Raw genomic sequence first — 21320 nt, 5'->3', positions numbered from 1 at the left:
CACTTCAAGAAACTGCCGTTACGTTCCCACGTTATGCGCTCACAATGAGAGCGAGTGAGAGCGTTCGTTTCGGTTCACAATCGTCTGGAAAGAGCACGAATAGGAGCAGTGGCGAGCAACGCAGCAGCAACCCGAAGGCATTCACCTGGAGAGAGAGAGTGAAACGGAGCAATCTCCTGCGACTGCGCCACTACTTAGTGAATAGGTTATGTGAATAGGTATAAGTGTAAGTATAAGGAATAGGTTAGGTATAAGTGAATAGGTTATGTTGTAGTAATCACAATGTTGTGGTAGTTTTCAATCACAAAAGTAGTATAAATCGTTTCTCAGCCAATAATAATTTGTTCAACTTGAAAAAATGAGCGCGACTTGCTATGTAAAAAATTGAATCGAGCACAGTTAGCCCGCCTAAGAGCGAGAGAGACAGAGTGATTTTGTTGAGGATGTGTGAAGGTAAAAATAAAATTTTGTTAATATGAAATTCAGTGCGAGATTCTTTGTATAAATTAATGTTTTAAATATAATTCTTTGTATAAATAAATTTTTTAAATTGTTACTATTATTTCATCCTTCTTCCTACTATAGGAATGAATATTCACATTAAAATTATTTTACCACTCAAAGTCGTTGTCACGTAAAACTTTCGCCCGTATACCAACTTTACAGGCAACTATGCAATTTTTTCTCTATATTTCCTATTCCAGTTATAATAATGTAAAATATTTTCTTCTATGTTTTTGAAGCATCTAAATTTGAAAATCCACTTTGTGAAAATACTTGAGGACTGAAAATTTTGTAAATTAAAGAACTACAAGACTTGACCTATTTCGGACTGTGTGTTATCTAAATTTGGGAGAGGAATAGCACAAGGTTACCTTATTTTTCCTCACCCTATCATTTTGATCATGCACTTATTGTATAAATGAATAAAGAAACATCACTGCTTCGCCACTGAGAGCCGGTTTCCGAGCTCGGGATTCAGCTAAGTTCCAAGACTTTAAACAGCTGAAGTCAGAAAATTGACTTTCCAAAATGGGGCGTAGTCGTTGGCCACGTTTAAATAAATTTCGAAAAACTAGAAAATTGAACACAAAATAAAATAAAGAGAGAATAGTGTTAAGTTTCAGCTATTTCTAATTATTTAGGAATGTTTCATTTCAATTTCAATTTATTTATTTATTCACACATTCAATTTATTTCGTCAAGGAAAAACGTTTCCAGTTCCAATACATAAAACTGAGACTACACCCCGTTTCGGAAAGCCAATTTTCTGACTCCAGCTGTTTAAAGTCTAGAACTTAGCTGAATCCCGAGCTCAGAAACCAGCCTTTATTGGTTTAATGGTCCATCAGATTTGAAAAAAATGTCCTAGAAACCGGGCCATATAAATATATGTAGATACAGACCGTTCTCTATGAGTCCACATATCGAAACCTTTATCTAGTCAATTTGAATAACCTTCTTGTTATACTTCATACTTATACTTCTCTCCTTAGTCATGACCAGATAACTGGATTGACTGTGTCAGAAAATGGACCTGACTTGGTCCTTGTCGTAGAGTTGACATAAAACTATGTCCGTAATAAACACTTATTTACGTTTATAAACTTAGTCAAACATATAAAAGACATTTAAGAATAGTAATATTTGAACTTTTCAAGATGGCCTTGCCTGTATGCATTACATTAATTATCACTCGACGTTAGCTGATGTTTCTAGTGGCCTCGAAGTATTCCTCCACTGAATAGAATGCAGACTCTATTAACCAGTTTTTGATTTTTGTTCTGAAGCTCATGTCGTCCAAGTTCTTCACACTGTCAGGTAAGGCGTTGTAAATCCTCAGGGCTAGTATTGGGAAACAATCCTTCTTCTTACTCAGCCTGCAGAAAGGGATGTCTATTTTCGCTTTTCCATAATAAGTGAGAGGCCTCTGGGGGTAACATGACCACATGACAAGCATAAAAACTTTGTGTTTTTGCAAAAAATGGATAGAGAAAAGAGTGCAGTTGCCGGCACCGGCACTGACCGTATAGGACTCGGGTGGATAGACGATGAAATGCCTGAGTGTGAATCCGAATCCATTTTCCGACCTCTTGAGGAGCAGACTGCGAGGTCCCCCTCCACTCCGCGAGCCCACACCACCTGCCCCGCCGCTGGTCAACCCACGCCATACCTCGCTGTTCAACTGCTGCACAACACAAAAACAAACATCAATAACAATTTATATGACTAAAAATAAATAATATTCGTAAGGCTTTTATTGATTGATTGATTGATTGATTGATAGAGTACTTTATTTATGTAGATTACAATATATACTGGCTTATACACTTATAAACAATAGCTTGCAATACAGCAAAATTATAGATGAATTTACATAATATAGACTAAGAAAATAATTATTGAACTGTATATGATATGAAAAAGCAATTTGTAATATAATAACTATAGATATTAATTATATTGTTATGCATCTACATAAATTGGCGGAGCTTTGGACATATCAATGTCCATTCTTCGGAAAGAATATTAAAAATATCCTCCCCACTAACTCTCTACCTATTGATGGGGAGTTCCTGATGGAAGTTCCACCTCGCCTGGATATATCATTTGAGCCGTCAATGGGCCTTACGACTGTCATATTTCAGCCGGGACCGACAGTTTAACGTGCCCATCCGATAACACGGGAGTGACCTGTTCAAAAACTTTTGGCTCTGAGTGGGGTTTGAACCCGGGATCTCTAGGTTGCTACGCAAGCCTCTATCCACAAGACCACGGATCACTCCTATAAATAGTGAGGTCCACGTTATAATGACAGTATTTGATCAACTTTGGTTTTGCTATCCTTGTCTATCATTCGACAAAGTAGGTGTTACTATCCTTTTCTAGGTCCAGTGTAGTGTAGTGTAGTGTAGTGTAGAAATATAATTAATTAATGCAGAGAATCGGCATCGCTATTCTTCTATCTTCATCCATCTTCTATTTTGGTAGAGAGTTAGTGGGGAGGATATTTTTAATACTCTTTCCGAAGAATGGACATTGATTTGTCCAAAGCTCCGCCAATTTATGTAGATGCATTACAATATAATTATCTATAGTTATTATATTACAAATTACTTTTTCATATCATATACAGTTCAATAATAATTTTCTTAGTCTATATTATGTAAATTCATCTATAATTTTGCTGTATTGTAAGCTATTGTATATAAGTGTATAAGCCAGTATATTGTAATCTACATAAATAAAGTACTCAATCAATTAATCAATCAATCCACTGCCATTATAACGTGGACCTCACTATATATGACTATACAATACTCTATAGTGAGGTACACGTTATAATGGCAGTGTTTGATTAGCAATGGTATTGCTATCCTTGTCTATCATTCAATAATGCGGATAGCGCTATCTCTTTCTCGCTTTTCTCTGTTGACAGATTGTCTTTTAACAATGTAGAATTAAATTAGTTAACAAAATATTAAATCTTGATCATTAAAATTCATCATTGAAAAATATAATTCTTGCTGAATAAAATTGATTATATTAAACAAGAATGAACAGTTAATATATTACATCAATAAACCTGTATCAGCTACCGTCATTATTAACAAGACAGAGGATCGGCAACGTTGTTCTTCTATCTTTCTCCACTGCCATTATAACGTGGACCTCACTATAGATCATAGTTACATACAAAATTATATTCGTATTCTTGGGGCGAGACCATAATAGGCGTTTTTTAGGTTGGCAGGGCAGGACGCTCTCCCGAACGCCAACCCAATCAGCTGATAATCAGCCCTGCCGACTCGAAAAACGCTTTAAATATGGCTTGGCCCTCAAGCCTGGTTTTCACTAGTGGAGTTAGTGGTCGAATAACTGGCATACTAACTCTACCCACTCTACTCTACTTTGTCGAGTTTCAACTGTTTTCACTACAATTGAGAATAGTAGGTGAAGTGTGTTGTCTAATGAAGAGAACTAACCTTAAAATGTCAATACGGAACTCTACTCTAATAGCTTGAGTAGTGATAGAGTAGAGTGAGAAGCGGTGGTGGGGGAAGGCAAGTGGTATAATACTATCCCACTCTACTCTAGGTATTTGGTAGAGAGTTAGTGGGGAGGATATTTTTAATATTCTTTCCGAAGAATGGATATTGATATGTCCAAAGCTCCGCCAATTTATGTAGATGCATAACAATATGATTATTATCTATAGTTATTATATTACAAACTGCTTTTTCATATCATATACAGTTCAATAATTATTTTCTTAGTCTATATTATGTAAATTCATCTATAATTTTGCTGTATTGTAAGCTATTGTATATAAGTGTATAAGCCAGTATATATTGTAATCTACATAAATAAAGTACTCAATCAAATCAAATCAAATCTACTAAAAATTAGTACTCTACTATGACTCTACTCTACCATGAGCGTTTTCATTGTGAGAGTTTACAAGATAGTAAGTACTTGCAAAGGCAACTCTACCACTAACTCCACTAATAAAAACCAGCCTTTAAGGTCCAATTCCTAAGAACAGCCAGTGGCTGTTTGGCTATAGCCGCAAAATGTGATAGTAACACATAATTTGGCTGCATTTGGACTGTTGTATAAATTAGAATTGGAACCGATTCGGCTTGAGACAGTGATACTTTTCGGAAACTTGTGTAAGGCTGAATAAATAAATATCCATTAGCTGCCATAGTCGACATAATATAAATAGACTACAATAATACAGGGAATATAGTAGACTACAGTCGTTAATACGCGGCCACAGTCATACAGTCGTCGCTTAGGGAATAGACCTTGAAAAACTATTTAAATAGATAAATATTGATTTTTACAGTAAATAATGTAGGTAGCCTAACTACCTACATTTTGGCATGCAAAAATATTTAATGTCCGTGGATTAATAAAGCAATATTAAAACTAGTTACCAATGTATTTTTCAACTGACAACCATAGTACAAATTAACGATATTTAAATTTACCATAAGAAATAACCTGAGAATAATTAAGCAAAAATTAAAATGTATAATAATTAAATTGATGTCTCATCTAAAACTAACCTGCTGAACGGATGGAGATGTAGAACAAGCATTTCCAGATGCTGAAGACGAATCTTCTTCAGACATTATGCTTTTGCTGCAAATCAAACAAAAAAAAAACATTTTTACTTCCCACTTACAAATTAAACAACCACTTAGAACAACAAAAAATGTCAATAATGCTGGTCAATAGCTGGAAATAACAAAATGCTTAATGGTCTCATTTAGAATCCTCCCAGATATAGGTTAGTAATAATTTAGGTTAAAAATATTTTGCTTCATAGGTAAGGTTATGTTGACATTTAAGTGTTTATTAGAGATCTACGTATTTACTTCAAAAATATGTCAAATAACTACCCATTGAACTGAATAGGTACTGCTTATATTAAAATTATTATATGGTATTGCCTAAAATATTTCTAGTTAGGCTATTATATAATTATCTTACTATAAATCAACTCTCAGTACCGGTATTTATAACATATCTTTGGTAAGGTTATGTTGACATTTAGTAGCCTACATAATTTGCTAGTACTACTTTGCTGGGTATTTGTTCATACAGACATTGTTGAAAATAATTGGTTCAACAACAAATCTTTAAGTTGAATATGCTGTCAATGATATATAGATTGACAAAAACATTGGTGATTTGTAAATTTAAAACAGAATTTGGAAAAATATAATGATAAATTTCTATTAAAATAAACATAAATTTTGTAGATAGAGGTTTGTAATAGAATACGGGACTGCAAGCTCTAGTTACAGAGATTGCTACAAAATTATCAGTAGAATTTAGGTTGACATTTAATATTTGGATTGGTTTCAAGTATCGAATGACAGGTTTTGTTAGCAGTTTGAAATTTGGGATTCAAAACAGGGAAAGATGTGAATTTTTTGTTGAAATTGGTGAGTTTAGCATTGAGAATTGAGTGTAAATTAGATTGTAAGCAGAAACTAGGCTATTAGGAAGGCCACTATCGCTAATGAGCGAGCTGCTTACTGCTTACCTAGAGAGCTGGCCAACATATTTGATGGTATTTCCAATCCCTCGCTGACATTATGGCAGTTGTTGATTTTGTCAAATACCAGAATGTATTTCATCTTGAAAATTGCACTGTAACGAAAACCACCATCGTAAATTACACCAGAATACATCTAGAAAACGAACCAAGTTCCACTTCACTTCACTTTACAGTTATGCAGAAGAAATATAAACATGGCCGTCGCAATGCTGCCACAACAACGCGACAAAAAGCAGACTTCGCTCCAGATTTCACTTTCCAATTTTAATGTATATTCACAAATATTTCTTGTTTTAATTAACATTTCAGAATAAATCAATAAATGTTTGAGTTACTTTAAAAATTATTGAAAACAATATGATTCCCATAACAATCACAGAATGAGGATTCAACATTTTCGAGTATAAAATGCACGATTTCTAATTTCAGATGTGTAAAGAATTTAAAATGATTGAATAAACATTTAATCGATTATTCTAAGAGGGTTTTAACCATTTATTTTCGAATATCACAATATTTTATGATTTGGGAAATCACTTGGACTATGGTGGTAGATTAACGGGTATATTTGATCTGTTTGGTTGGTACCATACCATATAAAGTGAGGTGGGAATTTCAAAATATTCATTAACCATATAACTAATATTTAAAATTGAATTAAGTTTTATTAACATCAAATTTATTATTGAAGGGTTTATTCAAAGCTCCTTAACTCTTAATTCAACTTTGAAATAAGAGAAGATAAACCTGAATATTTCAATTTTTTAGGATTATATCATAAATTTACATTATTCCACTTTTACATCTTAACTCAATTCCCTATCTATAATATTATAGACTTACCTTCAGCTCACAAAAGCCTCATTTCTTTTTACATAGAAAGCACACACTATCTCATTTTTTGAGCAATAAACTATTTATTTAATTAAACTGCTACAGCCTCTTTTAATCTATCGTCTATTTTCCAGGTAGACAAAAATAAAATGAAACAGAAAATAAAACCAAAATACAGCCTCTTTCAACTCTCAATTTTCCAAAGGTCTAAGGCACCAGGTAGACAAACATAAAGGTCTAAGGCACCAGGTAGACAAACATAAAATGAAACAAAAATGGAAAATGAACGGAAAGAACAGAAAATAAAACAAATGAAAATAGTTTTACAGATCGTATCTCTTTATTATTGGCGTACAAAATCGCACAATACAGTAGATGTTGTTCAACTTCATAGAAAAACAGAATAAATAACATTTTTCACTGTTATTAAAGTATGACATCCTCTGTTAAACTATAAACTCCATTACTCTCTTTGTAAACTGGATATTATTTGATAAAAACGACATTTTTCTTCAATGTTTCTTGAAACATAATCAACAACAAGACATGGAAAACTCTGACATTTTCCTTCTCTCTTCTCTGTACAAAATTACTATACATTATGGCAGACTCTACCTTCGTTCTCATTGAATTTTATTACAAGATTATGCACAGAAAGTGACTTGCAACACAAAGTTGCATGCAGCACATCCTTTATTACAATAAATGTTGAACAGAAAGTAGCATGCTTTGCTAGTTCCATTTTAATGCAACAACATTCCATGATGATATAATATACTTTTCCATATATAATATATATGTTTGTTTATAGCTATATAAATATTTACTTATTATAATACAATATCGTAATAAAATTTCCTCAGTCTCTATGTAAATGTACAATATTATTCATCTTTTTTTGTTAGCATTTTGGACAAAACAAAACCTTCATGATGTAATGACGATTACATAAAGATTGGCGATTGATAAAATATTTGAAAACAAAAATATAACAGAAAACAAAAAATATTACGATGATAACATAATAACAGAAATATTCTACTGTTTTTGGAATCTCTATTTTTTAAACAATTCTATTAAGCACCATTGTACGGCACTTGATGTAGGACTGAGACAAATTACACAATGATAGTTTAAATTAATATTACAAATATAAATGACAAAACACAAACTAATACAAAAATATAAGACATCGATCTTCAACAGTGATCAGTTTCAATCTATGTTTTCCAAAAGGTTAGTAATTTCGCAATTTCCACTATGAATGCTGAGAACTGAATGACTGTAAGCTATTACCCATTTGAAAACCATAAATTTATATTGCACTACTATCACAACTGGGGGAGGGAGAACATTAAAATTGCATTTACTTCTAATAGGTTTTAAAACGGAAAGGGACTGAATTTCTAATTTGAGTATGATAATTAAAAACACATTGCACCATTTTCTTGCATTTGACAAAAATAATATCTTCTTTTTTTAATAAATACAGTATGAAATGATTTTAGGACAGCAGCACTGCTTAGTATAATAGCACACATGAGGCAATTTTTCCAATTTGAGATTAAAATTTTGCAACAGAAAATTACATCCTAACAATAATAGACGTTTATAAGAACAAATTTCAACTACTATAAACAATAATTATGTTTATGAAACAAAATTTCATAAATTCATTAAACTAATAATATTGATAATTTATAGCACACATAATTACCTAAACAATGAAGTTTTCTTTTTCCTCTCTCGAGCTAACAAAAACTTTTCCTCCAATTTTCTCAATTTTTTTCTTATTTTCTGAATTTCTCGACACAAAACAGCAGCTAACTAGAAACAATTGAGATACAATCATTTAGTACCAAGGAACAGAATTATTATTATTTAATACAATATTTGGGGAATAATTTCAAAACATTGAAAGACCTTAAGAATATCTCATAATATTTGAATTTTCAAAGATGCTACACTTAGAAATAGTAGAGGGGAAATTCAAATTAGAACAATCCTGATAAAATTTACATAATAACTGATAATATCAATCAAAATATCAATTTAGGCTCCTTCAAAGATATTGAGCAAATCATCAAACGGTATGAAACTATCAATAAATTTACGAGGTCTTTAGTTTCCTCAAGTAGAGGAATTTCAACAACTTGAAGCGAAAAATTAAATTATTATCAATTTATTCGGAAACTAATGAAACAGAAGTAATCATTACTAATTCAGCTGGGGTAGAGGGGTTCATTCATAGGCCCCAGGCAGTTGATTTAAGGAAATTTCAAACATTTAAACTACAAATTATTATTTTATATTTTCAAATAAGAAGTATTCACAGTATCAACGGAAAACAATGGGGGTTTATAAGTCCCAGACAATTAGAAATCATAATCTTATTTGTTTTATTTTCAAATTTATGCATTTCAGGGGGAAAACAATGGGGTTATAAGCCCCGACAAATTTAAATCATTTGTTTTCAATATTCTTTGAATTATTGTTTTTATGGTTTTTGCTTTAATTAATGTGTTTTTAGGGGAGAAAATAAGGTTTTATAAACCGAAAACAACTCAAATTCATTTGACTTTCTTCAAAGACAAAAAAAATGGAAACAATTGGGGTTATAAACCCCGACAGATTTAAATCATTTAATTAATTTGTTTTCAATATTCTTTGAATGATTGTTTTTATGGTTTATTTCTATTTATGTGTTTTTAGGGGGAAATGGGGTTAATCCCTGACAAATCGTAATTTATTGAAAACGTTTGTGTTTTTACGAGGAAACAATGAGGTTTATGAACCCCAGTAAACTCAAATTTTATTCATGTGTTTTAGGGGAAAAATGGGGGTTAATGAACCCCCGACAAATCGAAACTTATTGAAAACGTTTGTGTTTTTACGAGGAAACAATGGGGTTTATGAACCCCAGTAAACTCAAAATTTACTATGATTTTAGTACCCAGTGTGAGATGATGATGATTGGCGTCCTTTGAGGAGCAGCCAGGGGTGTTTTTCAACGCCTAGGCCCCCAGGAGACCTGGGACCCGCCGTGGGAGGGTGCCGCACCCCCAAAGCTGGGGAAATCGGCAGTACTGGCGGTGTCGGGTGCCTTCTGCTCCCAGGGCGCACCCTTCACCACGAACCCACCCCCGCCGCCGCCCTCGTGGTGGTTGGAGGTGTTGTGGTGTCCCTGGCCACCGGGTGGTGGACTGTTGGTGGTGCCGGCGGTGGTGGTGTTGCTGGTGTCGGCCGCCTGGTTGCTGTTGAAGTTGAGCGAGTCGAACGGGTTGGTGCCCTCTGTCGTGTGGCTCGGTCGGAAGCTCTGCTCAAACTCGTACTCGTCTATGTCTTGCATCTACACAACACACACAACATTATAGCACATCGTTATTCTTTATTCATTCATACAATAAGTGAATCATCAACAATGATAGGGACAGAAAAAAATAAGGTAACCTTGTGCTAGTCCTCTTCCAAATTTAGATAAGGTTACACATAGTCCCAAATAGGTCAAGTCTTGTAGTAATTCAATTCACAAAATTTTCAGTCCTCAATTATTCTCACAAGTAGATTTTTAAATTTAGATGTTTCAAAACCAAACATAGAAGAAATATTTCACATTATTATCACTAAAATAGGAAATATTCACATAATTAAAGAAATAATTTTGCAGGACCAAAAAAACAAACTTAATATTCTGAAAGTACAGCTGACAGATTCATCTATAAATTATAGAACCAATCATATTCCATAGCATAGCATAGTGAGTTGCTATTGAAGATTAGTGCCTCATATGCGTCGATATGCGTGTTCCAACATTACTTATTATTTATTTCATCACTCGACTTTCAGCACTAAAGCCGGGTTTTCATTAGTAGAGTTAGTGGTAGAGTTATCTGAAAACGTTCATGGTAGAGTACTAGTTTTTAGTAGAGTAGAGTGGGATAGCACTCTACCACTTGCCTTCCCCCACCACCGCTTCTCACTCTACTCTACCACTACTAATAAAAACAGTCTCGAGCTAGTAGAGTAGAGTCGTGCAATAGACTATCAAGTTTAATTTTATTTTCTTATTCTTCAATAGCCGCAGTTATCTCTGCAAGCAAAATATCAGCCGCATAATTATATTAATGCTTTTTGTGAAACGTTTGTGGCTGAACGGCAATAATGAATGTTCTGTATTGACATTTTAAGGTTAAAGTGCGAGATAAATTTCTTTTAACTCGGCTCTTTCTCAAAGACGGAGAGGTCCGATGCTCTATCCTCCACTAATCTCTCCCACCACCTAGCAGCATTCTCCTTCTTTTGTGTCTGTGTGAGAGAGCTTTGTAGCGCTTCGCTCCCCTCCACTGGCAATGTTCCAAAGTGATATGTTTGTGTATGTTACGGAGATGTGTTCATCACAAGAACCTGAAGCGAAATGACACGGCGCATCCAATTGTGCGCAGGATGTCCGTCTGTGACTATGCTACAAACAGTGGAGGGAGAATTGGGTTTCTCCTCTTCATGTTAAAAGTAATTTATCTCGCACATTAGTTGTGTTCACTTGGCAACACACTTCACCTACTATTCTCAATCGTTGTGGAAACAGTTACTCAAACAAGTTAGTAGAGTAGATTTAGTAAGCCAGTTACTTGACCACTAACTCTACTAGTGAAAACCAGGGTGTATTTGGTTTAAGCATGGCAATCAGGAGGAGCAGGTTCAATTAAACCTGCAAATAATAGCTTCTAGCTGTTCATCCAGCTGTCAATATTTGCATTAGCGCAAGTCTTCGGAGTGGTTGACAGCATTTAACTTGTAATTACGTTCAACAGTCATTCCATTTTACTCTTGCTTCTGTATACAGAAGTAGCCACAGAGTATACCGGAGTAGCCACATAGAGTATCTGTGTAAGAAACTGTCCAGAGTTATGTACCTACTAAGAAAACTAAAATGTTGTGTCAGTAGGGAGGTACTTATTCTGACTTACTATGGTTTGTTTCATTTCCATCTCAATTATTGGCTCCGTCTTTGGGGTAACTCAAGTGATATGAAGAAGGCATTTATTTGGCAAAAAAAAGCAATTCGCTGCATTGTTGGTCTAAGGAGTGTTGAAAGCTGTAAAAATAGTTTTATCGAGCTTGGAATCATGACTCTCCCTTCAATGTACATTTATTGTAACCTGGTCCATGTTAAAAAAAAACATAACTCTATCAACAAGACATGGCCATAAGCATGAACATAGAACTAGAAATAGGAATAACCTAATTACCCCATACATCAGACTGCAAAAAACATTCAAAAGCTATATGTATCAACAATACTTATTCAATAAATTACCGACAAGAATAAAAAATTTACCACAAAAAAAATCATAACTACAGTAGCACAATGGCTCAAAAAACAGGCTTTTTATACAATTGACGAATACCTAAGTCATGAAGTTAGCATCTGACTGTTTTATATTATATTTGTATATGTATATATGTATACATATGTGTACATGTTTAATGTTATGTATATATGTATTAGCGGTACGATATATTGTTAGTATATGCAATGCTATGTTTTATCTCCACATGACGTTTGTTTATAACATTTGTAATGTTCGATGACAAGAATAAAGATTATTGATTATTATTGATTATTGATTACAATATACCTCACTTATTGAATGAAAAAGACTAAGAAATTGTCAAAAAACCACAGATTTATTGATACTTAGAAAGACCGGTTTCGGTTATTACACCATTGTCAATTTCTGAGAAACTGAGTATCAATAAATCTGTGTTTTTTGACAATTTCTTAGTCTTTTTCATTCAATATGAATAATTAGCACAATATCAACTTGTCAACTACACTTAATTAATGTAATGGAGCAGACAGAGAACTCACATAGTCTTCAGCCAGCTCGAGCAGCCTCTCTCGGGCGTTGTCGACGTTGTCCTGTTGGCCGGCGATGACGACAATGTTGGGGTCGGGGTCACTGGCCTTGGCGAACTTCACCTCCACCTGGAACTGCGACATCAGCTGGCGAATGCTGCGACCTCTCGTTCCAATGAGGCGCGGGTGAATGCGCGCGTCAACCGACACCTCTTCGCGGATCATACTGTCCTGTAATCAGCACACACATCGTTTCAATACTAAGCCATGCTGTCCTGTAATCAGCACACACATCGTTTCAATACTAAGCCATGCTGTCCTGTAATCAGCACACACATCGTTTCAATACTAAGCCATGCTGTCCTGTAATCAGCACACACATCGTTTCAATACTAAGCCATGCTGTCCTGTAATCAGCACACACATCGTTTCAATACTAAGCCATGCTGTCCTGTAATCAGCACACTCATCGTTTCAATACTAAGCATGCTGTCCTGTAATCAGCACACACATCGTTTCAATACTAAGCCATGCTGTCCTGTTATCAGCACACTCATCGTTTCAATACTAAGCCATGCTGTCCTGTAATCAGCACACTCATCGTTTCAATACTAAGCCATGCTGTCCTGTAATCAGCACACACATCGTTTCAATACTAAGCCATGCTGTCCTGTTATCAGCACACTCATCGTTTCAATACTAAGCCATGCTGTCCTGTAATCAGCACACTCATCGTTTCAATACTAAGCCATGCTGTCCTGTAATCAGCACACACATCGTTTCAATACTAAGCACATATCTGTGGCCAACCACAGTACCACAGTACCATGAGTCGTCTCAACTCCTTACTCCACCTAATTGAATCAGCGAAGCGAATTCTATGTTTCAAGTCAATCGGTGTTTGTCTGTTTGTTTGTACCGCAGTTACAGTCGCAGTTATTGCCCGATTTGGATAAAATTTGGTATACAAGTACTTTGAAACAAGGCGCTGAAACGTATGTATTCAAAATTTTTCAATTCATCCCCGTTTCAAGATGCACTTTATTCGGAAATTTCTTCAGCTGTTCTTAGTGAGAATTTGTGTGTATTTTTGTCTTCAAAATTCATAAAATAACTTAATTAATACAATGTGCAGTGATAATTAAGTGTAATATTTAACTATAATTTGGTGTTTTAATTTTTCTAAATTTAAAATTTGCATCTCATATTTATTTTTGGACGAAAGTTGAGCTTGAACTTCTCACAGAAGAAACATAACCTTTTTTTTGGACATGTAATCAAAATTTGGGAATGGAATTGTTTTGGGCCAAGCCTGTTGTTCCTTCTCAATCATATTTATATGATTTGTTATTGTATCCACGTATAAATAAATAAATTTCACCCTAAAAATCAACCCAAGTTTTCAATACTTTATCAGATCTGGTTCGAATTGGGCTCATTCTTCTCAGCTCTTCAAAGCAGTATTATTTCAGGTATCACATGTTGATTCTTTTTTTAGTTGTTTTTTTTCAAATTTTTTTAGTTGTTTCTATTTTTTGGAATTAGATTTTTTTTACAAGTCCCGATGTCTAAGTTTCAGATTTTTTATCTTTTCAACCGTGCTTCCGAGCTCAAAAGTGTAAAGGACCGTTATTCTTCAGCGCTTCAAGGTGGTCTTATTCCATATATCACATGTACAAAATTATAATTCGATAATGTCGCTCTACACAACAGACAGAAAGAACCAAGTATTACTTTATTTTTATTTTGTTTTATTGTGTATTGTTGTTGTTATTTGTACGTATTCTTTTTGTAAATCTCTGTATTAAACTTGTATGTGTGTGTAAAAATAAATAAATAAATAAAGCTGGCATGCCAGTCGCCCTTGACCTTCCAGTCAATATCCAAACTGGCATGCCAGCTACTCACATCGTGTAAATCAGCCTTTATGCATCTATATAATATGCTCATAAATCAAGAAAGATATCTATTTATAAACTATTCTATTATATTAAGCGAACACTTTCTGTATATCTGTTTATATTTTTATATCTGGTTATTTATGTTCAACGTATCTCGAAAATACGATTTTCACGAAATTTGAAAAATAGTAGGTTTATGATATAAAAATTCGATTGCACTAGGTCTCATCCTTGGGAAAACTCGCTGAACGACATTAGAAAGATAATTCATCCTTGGCTGAAACAGCTGAGACTTTCGTCGTCTGTGGATAGGAAAAAGTGAGCGAGTGATTCTGTGGAAAATCAAAATATCGCATCCCCGAAATTCATAAACTGACGTATAGCTTTGAAATATTATCTGGAAATTTTTTTCAACTTTATCAAAATATCTGATTTGTTGACAAAACATGGCATATCATTCTAAATTAAAGTATAACTTATCAGAATTTTCAAAGTGATTCATTATTTTACAGTTGTAAGTGATTAGTGAGTGTTATTTTGTTTGTAAACAATCTGAATTCGGGAGAAAAACAGTTTTGGGCTGTTAGTCCTTTTTCAATCATTTTAGAGAATTGTGTTTTGTTTATCAATAAATAAATAAATTAATAACAGGAAACGAGGCAAACAACTAGTACTCTCTTTTATTGATTTCAAAAAAGCGTATGACAGCGCATCCATAGGCAATCTTTACTGAAAATTTTAAGGCATTTGGGTCTCAACCCGAAGTTGATCAAAATAATTGAATTAACTTTAACAGATACAAAATAAAAAAATAAAGTTCAGAGGAGAACTGTCTGAGGCATTTGAGATAAAAACCGGCTTGAGACAGGGCGATGGGCTCTCTCTTTAACTGTGCTCTAGAATTCATCATTAGGAAATGGAGAGAAATTAATCCTGAAACCATACAAATTGGCTATCATAAAGACAACATCAAACTCAACTGCTTGGGTTTTGCAGATGATTTGGTTTTCCTTGCAAATGGAGTAGCAGAAGCACGGCAACAAATAACATCTTTGGAAGAAATAGCAGGAAAAGTCGGACTGAAGATTTCTTACGAAAAAAACGAAATTCATGATAACTGATCCTTTGTGTATAAATAAAATTAATATTAACGGAAGTCTTATTGATATTGTGGACAGTTTTAGATATCTAGGAGAGACGATCACATATAATCTTAGTGAGAAGGCCTCATGGAAGGCCAGAATTTCAAAGCTTTCCAAGGGACAGCATGTAACTAGGGACACTTATAAGAGAAAAAGTCTTTCCATTCATACAAAACTGAAACACTACAAGGCAGTTCTAAGATCATAAGCAATGTATTGCAGTGAAACACTTTTCAATATTGATGGAAATGGAATTAAAGAAACTATAAGAAGAGTTGAAAGACGGATTCTTAGAACCTGCATAAACAAAACACATGTAGTTGACAACCAGTTCAGACTCCTTCCAAGAGAACAGATTTATAGAGAAATTGAACCAATAACTGACGCGATGCGCAAAAGGAGAATTTCTTTCCTTGGACATATTCTCAGAACCCCAGCGAATCGATTGTTAAGAAGACTTATTGAAAAATTCATGAGTGCGAAAACAGACAGAGCCACAATTCCTTGGCTTGTGGAAATAAAAAAAGACATATCGGAACTAAATTTAACTATTGAAGATGTCAAAAATCGCACAAAAATCTATAGGGAAACCATCACTGACAGAAAGAGGATCTTATCTATAAAAACAATTAGGAGAAGGCAACAGGTTTGTTCAGATGAATTGAGAAAAGAAAGATCTGACAGAATGAAAAGGTACTGGGAAGAAAGGAACAGAATTGAAGCGAATAAACGAAGAAAGAGGACTAACCAGAGACTACAGTGATCCTATGTGGTCATAAAATTGAAAAAAATAAATCAATTTATTTATTTATTGCCATTCTTTTTTTTACAAACAAGTGAAACAAAAACATTCTTATAATGTTATAACTAATTATAATCTAAATTAATTTAAAAACATATTCAACGAATGTTTTCTTTTATTTTATTATTGAAATAATTGGCTTTCCCAGAAATGCTAATGCTTGGAGCTCTGGAAGAGAGCTGAAAATTGTTAACGGTAATTAGGATGAATGTCTAAGACAATTTAATTAGTACCAGAAGAAACAATATGCAATATAAATGTATGTACAATATAACAATGTAAGCACTAGAACAAAAAGTCAATTAATCTTCTGAAATCTCAAGTCCGAAGTAAACTTTCCTACATACCCACTCTCTTATTTCATAAATTAAACACTTAGTAATTCTATTTAGAATGAATTTTTCAGGTAGACAATTTATTATTCTATGGCAATAGAAGGACAATTGGTGTTTGCAAGATGTAAGTCTAGTGAATAGGTTATTGTAGGTATTGAAAACATTTGGACGTATTAGATATGGTGTATTACGAGTAGTGAATTTGTCTTTGTTTTTATTAATGTACAGAATTGCGTTAGTTACGTATGTTTGTCTCAATGTTCGTAAATCTCTTTAAATAGTAGTCTACTAGGGTACATTCTCGGTCTTCCCAGAGCTGCTCTGATAATATGTTTCTGTAGAACAAAAAGTTTATTGAAGTGAGTATCCTGAGCTGCCCCCATGCCTCAATGCTATATTGAAATAAAGAGTGTGCATAAGCAAAATAAATGTTTCTAATAATACTTGGATGTTTAATTTTATTGATTTTGTAGAAAATATAAGTCAGATATTTTAATTTTGAGCAAAGGTGAAGTATATGTGCATTCCATTTCAAGTAAATTTCAAATAAATAACGAGTGAAGCTCGGTGCTCTGATATTGCTCATAAATGAAGAAATATATCAATTTATTTATAAACTAAAATAATAGACTACAGCTGATGCACTTGGATAAATGGGGCCTAATTATTAATGAATGTACTGTACTGACCAGCTGATCGACAATCCTCTGAATCTCGTCCCTAGCAGCTTCAGCCCTCTCTTGGTAGCCGACTATGGTGATGGTGTCCTGGTCACCGCCGGACTCCCCGCCACCCCTCGCCGGCAGAATGATCTGCACCTGGTGGTCCTCTCTGATCTTGTTCACCACGGCGCCCTTCTTGCCTATGATCTTAGGGAAGTATTCCTGCGACACTGTCAGCTGCAAAAACAAATCAATGCATCACACAAAACTCATTAATCTATACTATAATAAAGGAAACAACTGGCTTATACACGTAGGGGATACGAAATTCACGTTTGACGCATCATCACGTCTCAACTACTCAACTGATCAACTTGACATTTTGCATACAGATTCCTAATTAACCATTAATATTATAGTTTATCTTAGTAACCAGCTTAGCAACATAGCTAAACGTTTTTTGGGAGCAAATTTCAAACATGAATTCTATATTTGGATTGTTTTTATGTGATAAATTAGAAATTGAAGCAATTTCAGACATTTGTAATGGTGAAGATGATTTTGAAAAAGTTTTCTTTCTGTGAAAATTGAAAATTGAGTTTTAACCTTCTTTAACCTCAAAATTGTTCCAGCAATCAGTTTTTATAACTGAAATATGTGTGAGGCTAGTTCGCCTCCATTGTGCATAATCCTCTGTACGTAATAATAATAATATTAAATAGGATTCTGAATGCAGCAAAATTAGTGTTTCCTTTCTCTCTAACAAACTTATAATATGCAACTCTGGTTGCGCACAGGCATTTTTGCCCATGCAGACCATTTTCTAAAGATTTATTTGGCTTACTGTATTCATGAGGTTGTTTTTATTCTTTGTTGTGTTTTATATTGATAATGAGTACATAAGATTATTACTTTGTATGTAAAGTGCATTTTTTTGAAATAAATATCTTTGTCTGTCTGTCTGTGCACATTGGGTAACGCTAAATGGACTAGCAAATGATGGCGGTCAGATAAACTTATGTTCTCCTGACCGGAAACTACACAACATCTCAAGGAATTTGGAAATATCTAGGCATTTGAGACTCATGAGCTATATATATATATATAATATATATATATATATATATATATATATATATATATATATATATTATATATATATATATATATATTATATATATATATATATATATATATATATAATATTTATATTACTATATATATTTATAGCTATATATCTACCATAAGCTGAATTAACGAAGGATGGTTATAGGCCTATTTTCAATTCTTCAAAATTTCATTACGTCAAGTTTTCAGTTTGTCATGTTTCGCGGAGCACAGGTTACCTGCTAGTCTCTAATAACACGGTTGCACAAAAGCCTGCTCAATTTTAACCGTTATTTGTATGACATTAAATAATTAATTCTTAATTTACCGAGGAGGGTTTAGGCCTATTTAAAATGATTCAGTAGGTAAAGCTTTCAGTTTGTCAAGTTTCCATTAGAGCCTTGCGGAGCACTGGTTGCATTGCATTCTAGTGAACAATAAATGAGTTGTAGATGCGGTACCTTGACTTCGAAAGACTTCTTCTTGCGGTCCTCATTGTCAGCGTCCACCTCCAGCATTTTGTCCTGGATGGCTTCTTTGGCCAGAGCCACGTTCGCTGGAGAACCGGACACCTAAATTAATTAATAAATAAATATTAGATACGATTATTGATTGATTGATTGAGTACTTTATTTATGTAGATTACAATATACTGGCTTATACACTTATATACAATAGCTTACAATACAGCAAAATTATAGATGAATTTACATAGTATAGACTAAGAAAATAATTATTGAACTGTATATGATATGAAAAAGCAATTTGTAATATAATAACTATAGATAATAATTATATTGTTATGTATCTACATAAATTGGCGGAGCTTTGGACATATCAATGTCCATTCTTCGGAAACAATATTAAAAATATCCTCCCCACTAACTCTCTACCAAATACATGAAACTAATTAAGAAGCACAATCATGAATAAGAGACAGAAACATATTAATAAACACAGTCATTCAGACCGTCAATCAGGCAATCATGTACGTATAAACATAAAATTAATTGGTGAATTATTATTAAACGAAAATTCCAATTGAATGCTGTGAATCACCCCGAAGGCTTCTGCTACTGCAAATATTGACAACAGGGTGAACAGCTAGATGGAAATTCGATGAGCGCTACTATACAAAAAATATTTGTCAGCCCGGGAATCGAACCCAGTACCTCCTAATTGCCGGTCAGGAATGCTTACCCTTACACCAAACTGACAATCTCTGGATAGCAGCGCTCATTTAATACGAAGCCATAGCGGCCAGCCGTCTACAGATGGATATTACTGAGATATTGCATTTATTCAAATGCTAATTAGTGAATAATTATTATTAAACGGAAATTCCAATTAAATACTGTGAATCACCCCGAAGACTTCTGCTACTGCAAATATTTTTGTATAGTAGCGCTCATCGAATTTCCATCTAGCTGTTTACCCTGTTGTTAATATTTGCAGTAGCACAAGCCTTTGGGGTGATTCACAGCATTTAATTGGAATTTCCGTTTAATAATAATTATTCACTAATTAGCATTTGAACAAATGCAACAACCAATTTATTTCCATCTGTGAAATAAATTTAATAATTTTATTTTATTTACAATGCAAATGACACTAATGTAATAACATTGAAAGATAAAATAATAAGGTAGTCCTTGTGCTATTTTTCTTCCAAATTTATAGATGACAAAGTCCAAGATAAGGTTAGAATTTCACGTGTACAATTTTTATAACATTTTGGTCCAAAATAAACATTAAAACTATAAATTTCGAATTTAGATGGCTTAAATTGATAAATTAATTAGAAATATTCCACTCAATTACCACTCTTAACGAATGATATTGAGTAATTGGAATAATTATTATGATAATACACTACAGCGTCCTTTGTTAACTTACGCAGTTACTCTCCGATAGATATAGATAGATATATATTACGTCTGGTTGGCCTCAACGGCGTCAGACAAGTCAAAGTGCTAGCAAAAGCGAGACACCATTAATTTTTCATTAAATTTATATCTAGTATATAATTACTATTTGTATTTGACTCTATTACAGTAATCAAAATAGTCCTTCAGACTATAAAAGCATTCCTCCTTTAGAAATAATTTCAAACTTCGTTTAAACTTTTTTATCGTTAATATTTCCCGCAACCGAATTGGTAGTACTTGGTAAATCTTTCTACCAATATAACTGGGTTTTTCTTCATACAAAGTCAATTTATGATATTCCGAGAAGGTACTCTTATGCCGTGTATTATATTCATGCGTCTCATTAATAGTCTGTAGTGAACACCTTCTAATATATACACACATTTCCAAAATATAGAGACAGGGAACACTGAGAATCTCCATTTTAATAAAATAGTCCCTACAATGTGTTTGTGGATGCAACCTCAACATAGTGCGCAATGCTTTCTTTTGACAAATGTAAATTTTCTGAAGGTTACTCTCTCTAGCTCCCCATAGGGCCACTGAATATGTAATATGTGACTTCACCAAGCAATAGACCGACTTCAATAGAGGCTTATTATTTAATTTACTTAAATTCCTTAAGACAAAAATTCCACTCGCTATTTTACTTTCAATTTTACTTTGTTAATTT

General features: G+C 33.7%; 2 protein-coding genes across 8 annotated transcripts in view; both read right to left on the bottom strand.

The window, feature by feature from the left end:
• Nucleotides 1-6281, bottom strand: part of LOC111055426 (rho GTPase-activating protein 21-B) — an 87128-nt gene extending 80847 nt beyond the window's left edge. For all 6 annotated transcript variants that reach the window (XR_005572832.1, XM_039440436.1, XM_039440435.1 and 3 more), the window contains exons 1-3: nucleotides 6062-6281; nucleotides 5076-5151; nucleotides 2027-2188 (exon numbers count right to left, since the gene is read on the bottom strand). Coding sequence is in view for 5 of the 6 variants with exons in the window: in XM_039440436.1 (XP_039296370.1) it covers nucleotides 2027-2188; nucleotides 5076-5141 (228 nt within the window). In the remaining variant the exon portion in view is untranslated. The remainder of the gene's footprint in view (nucleotides 1-2026; nucleotides 2189-5075; nucleotides 5152-6061) is intronic.
• Nucleotides 6282-7228: 947 nt separating this feature from the next.
• The window catches only part of LOC111055427 (vigilin), a 49419-nt gene continuing 35327 nt past the window's right edge, over nucleotides 7229-21320 (bottom strand). For both annotated transcript variants that reach the window (XM_039440441.1, XM_039440440.1), the window contains 4 exons: nucleotides 19181-19291; nucleotides 17640-17849; nucleotides 12783-13001; nucleotides 7229-10259 (listed from right to left, as the gene is read on the bottom strand). In XM_039440441.1, coding sequence (XP_039296375.1) covers nucleotides 9918-10259; nucleotides 12783-13001; nucleotides 17640-17849; nucleotides 19181-19291 — 882 coding nt within the window. In that variant the 3' untranslated portion in view covers nucleotides 7229-9917. The remainder of the gene's footprint in view (nucleotides 10260-12782; nucleotides 13002-17639; nucleotides 17850-19180; nucleotides 19292-21320) is intronic.

Source organism: Nilaparvata lugens, chromosome 14 (assembly GCF_014356525.2).
Source record: "Nilaparvata lugens isolate BPH chromosome 14, ASM1435652v1, whole genome shotgun sequence".
In the NCBI taxonomy this organism is placed as follows: Eukaryota; Metazoa; Arthropoda; class Insecta; order Hemiptera; family Delphacidae; genus Nilaparvata; species Nilaparvata lugens.
The sequence above is the reverse complement of the archived record's forward strand: the minus strand, read 5'-3'. Positions and strand labels throughout refer to the sequence as shown.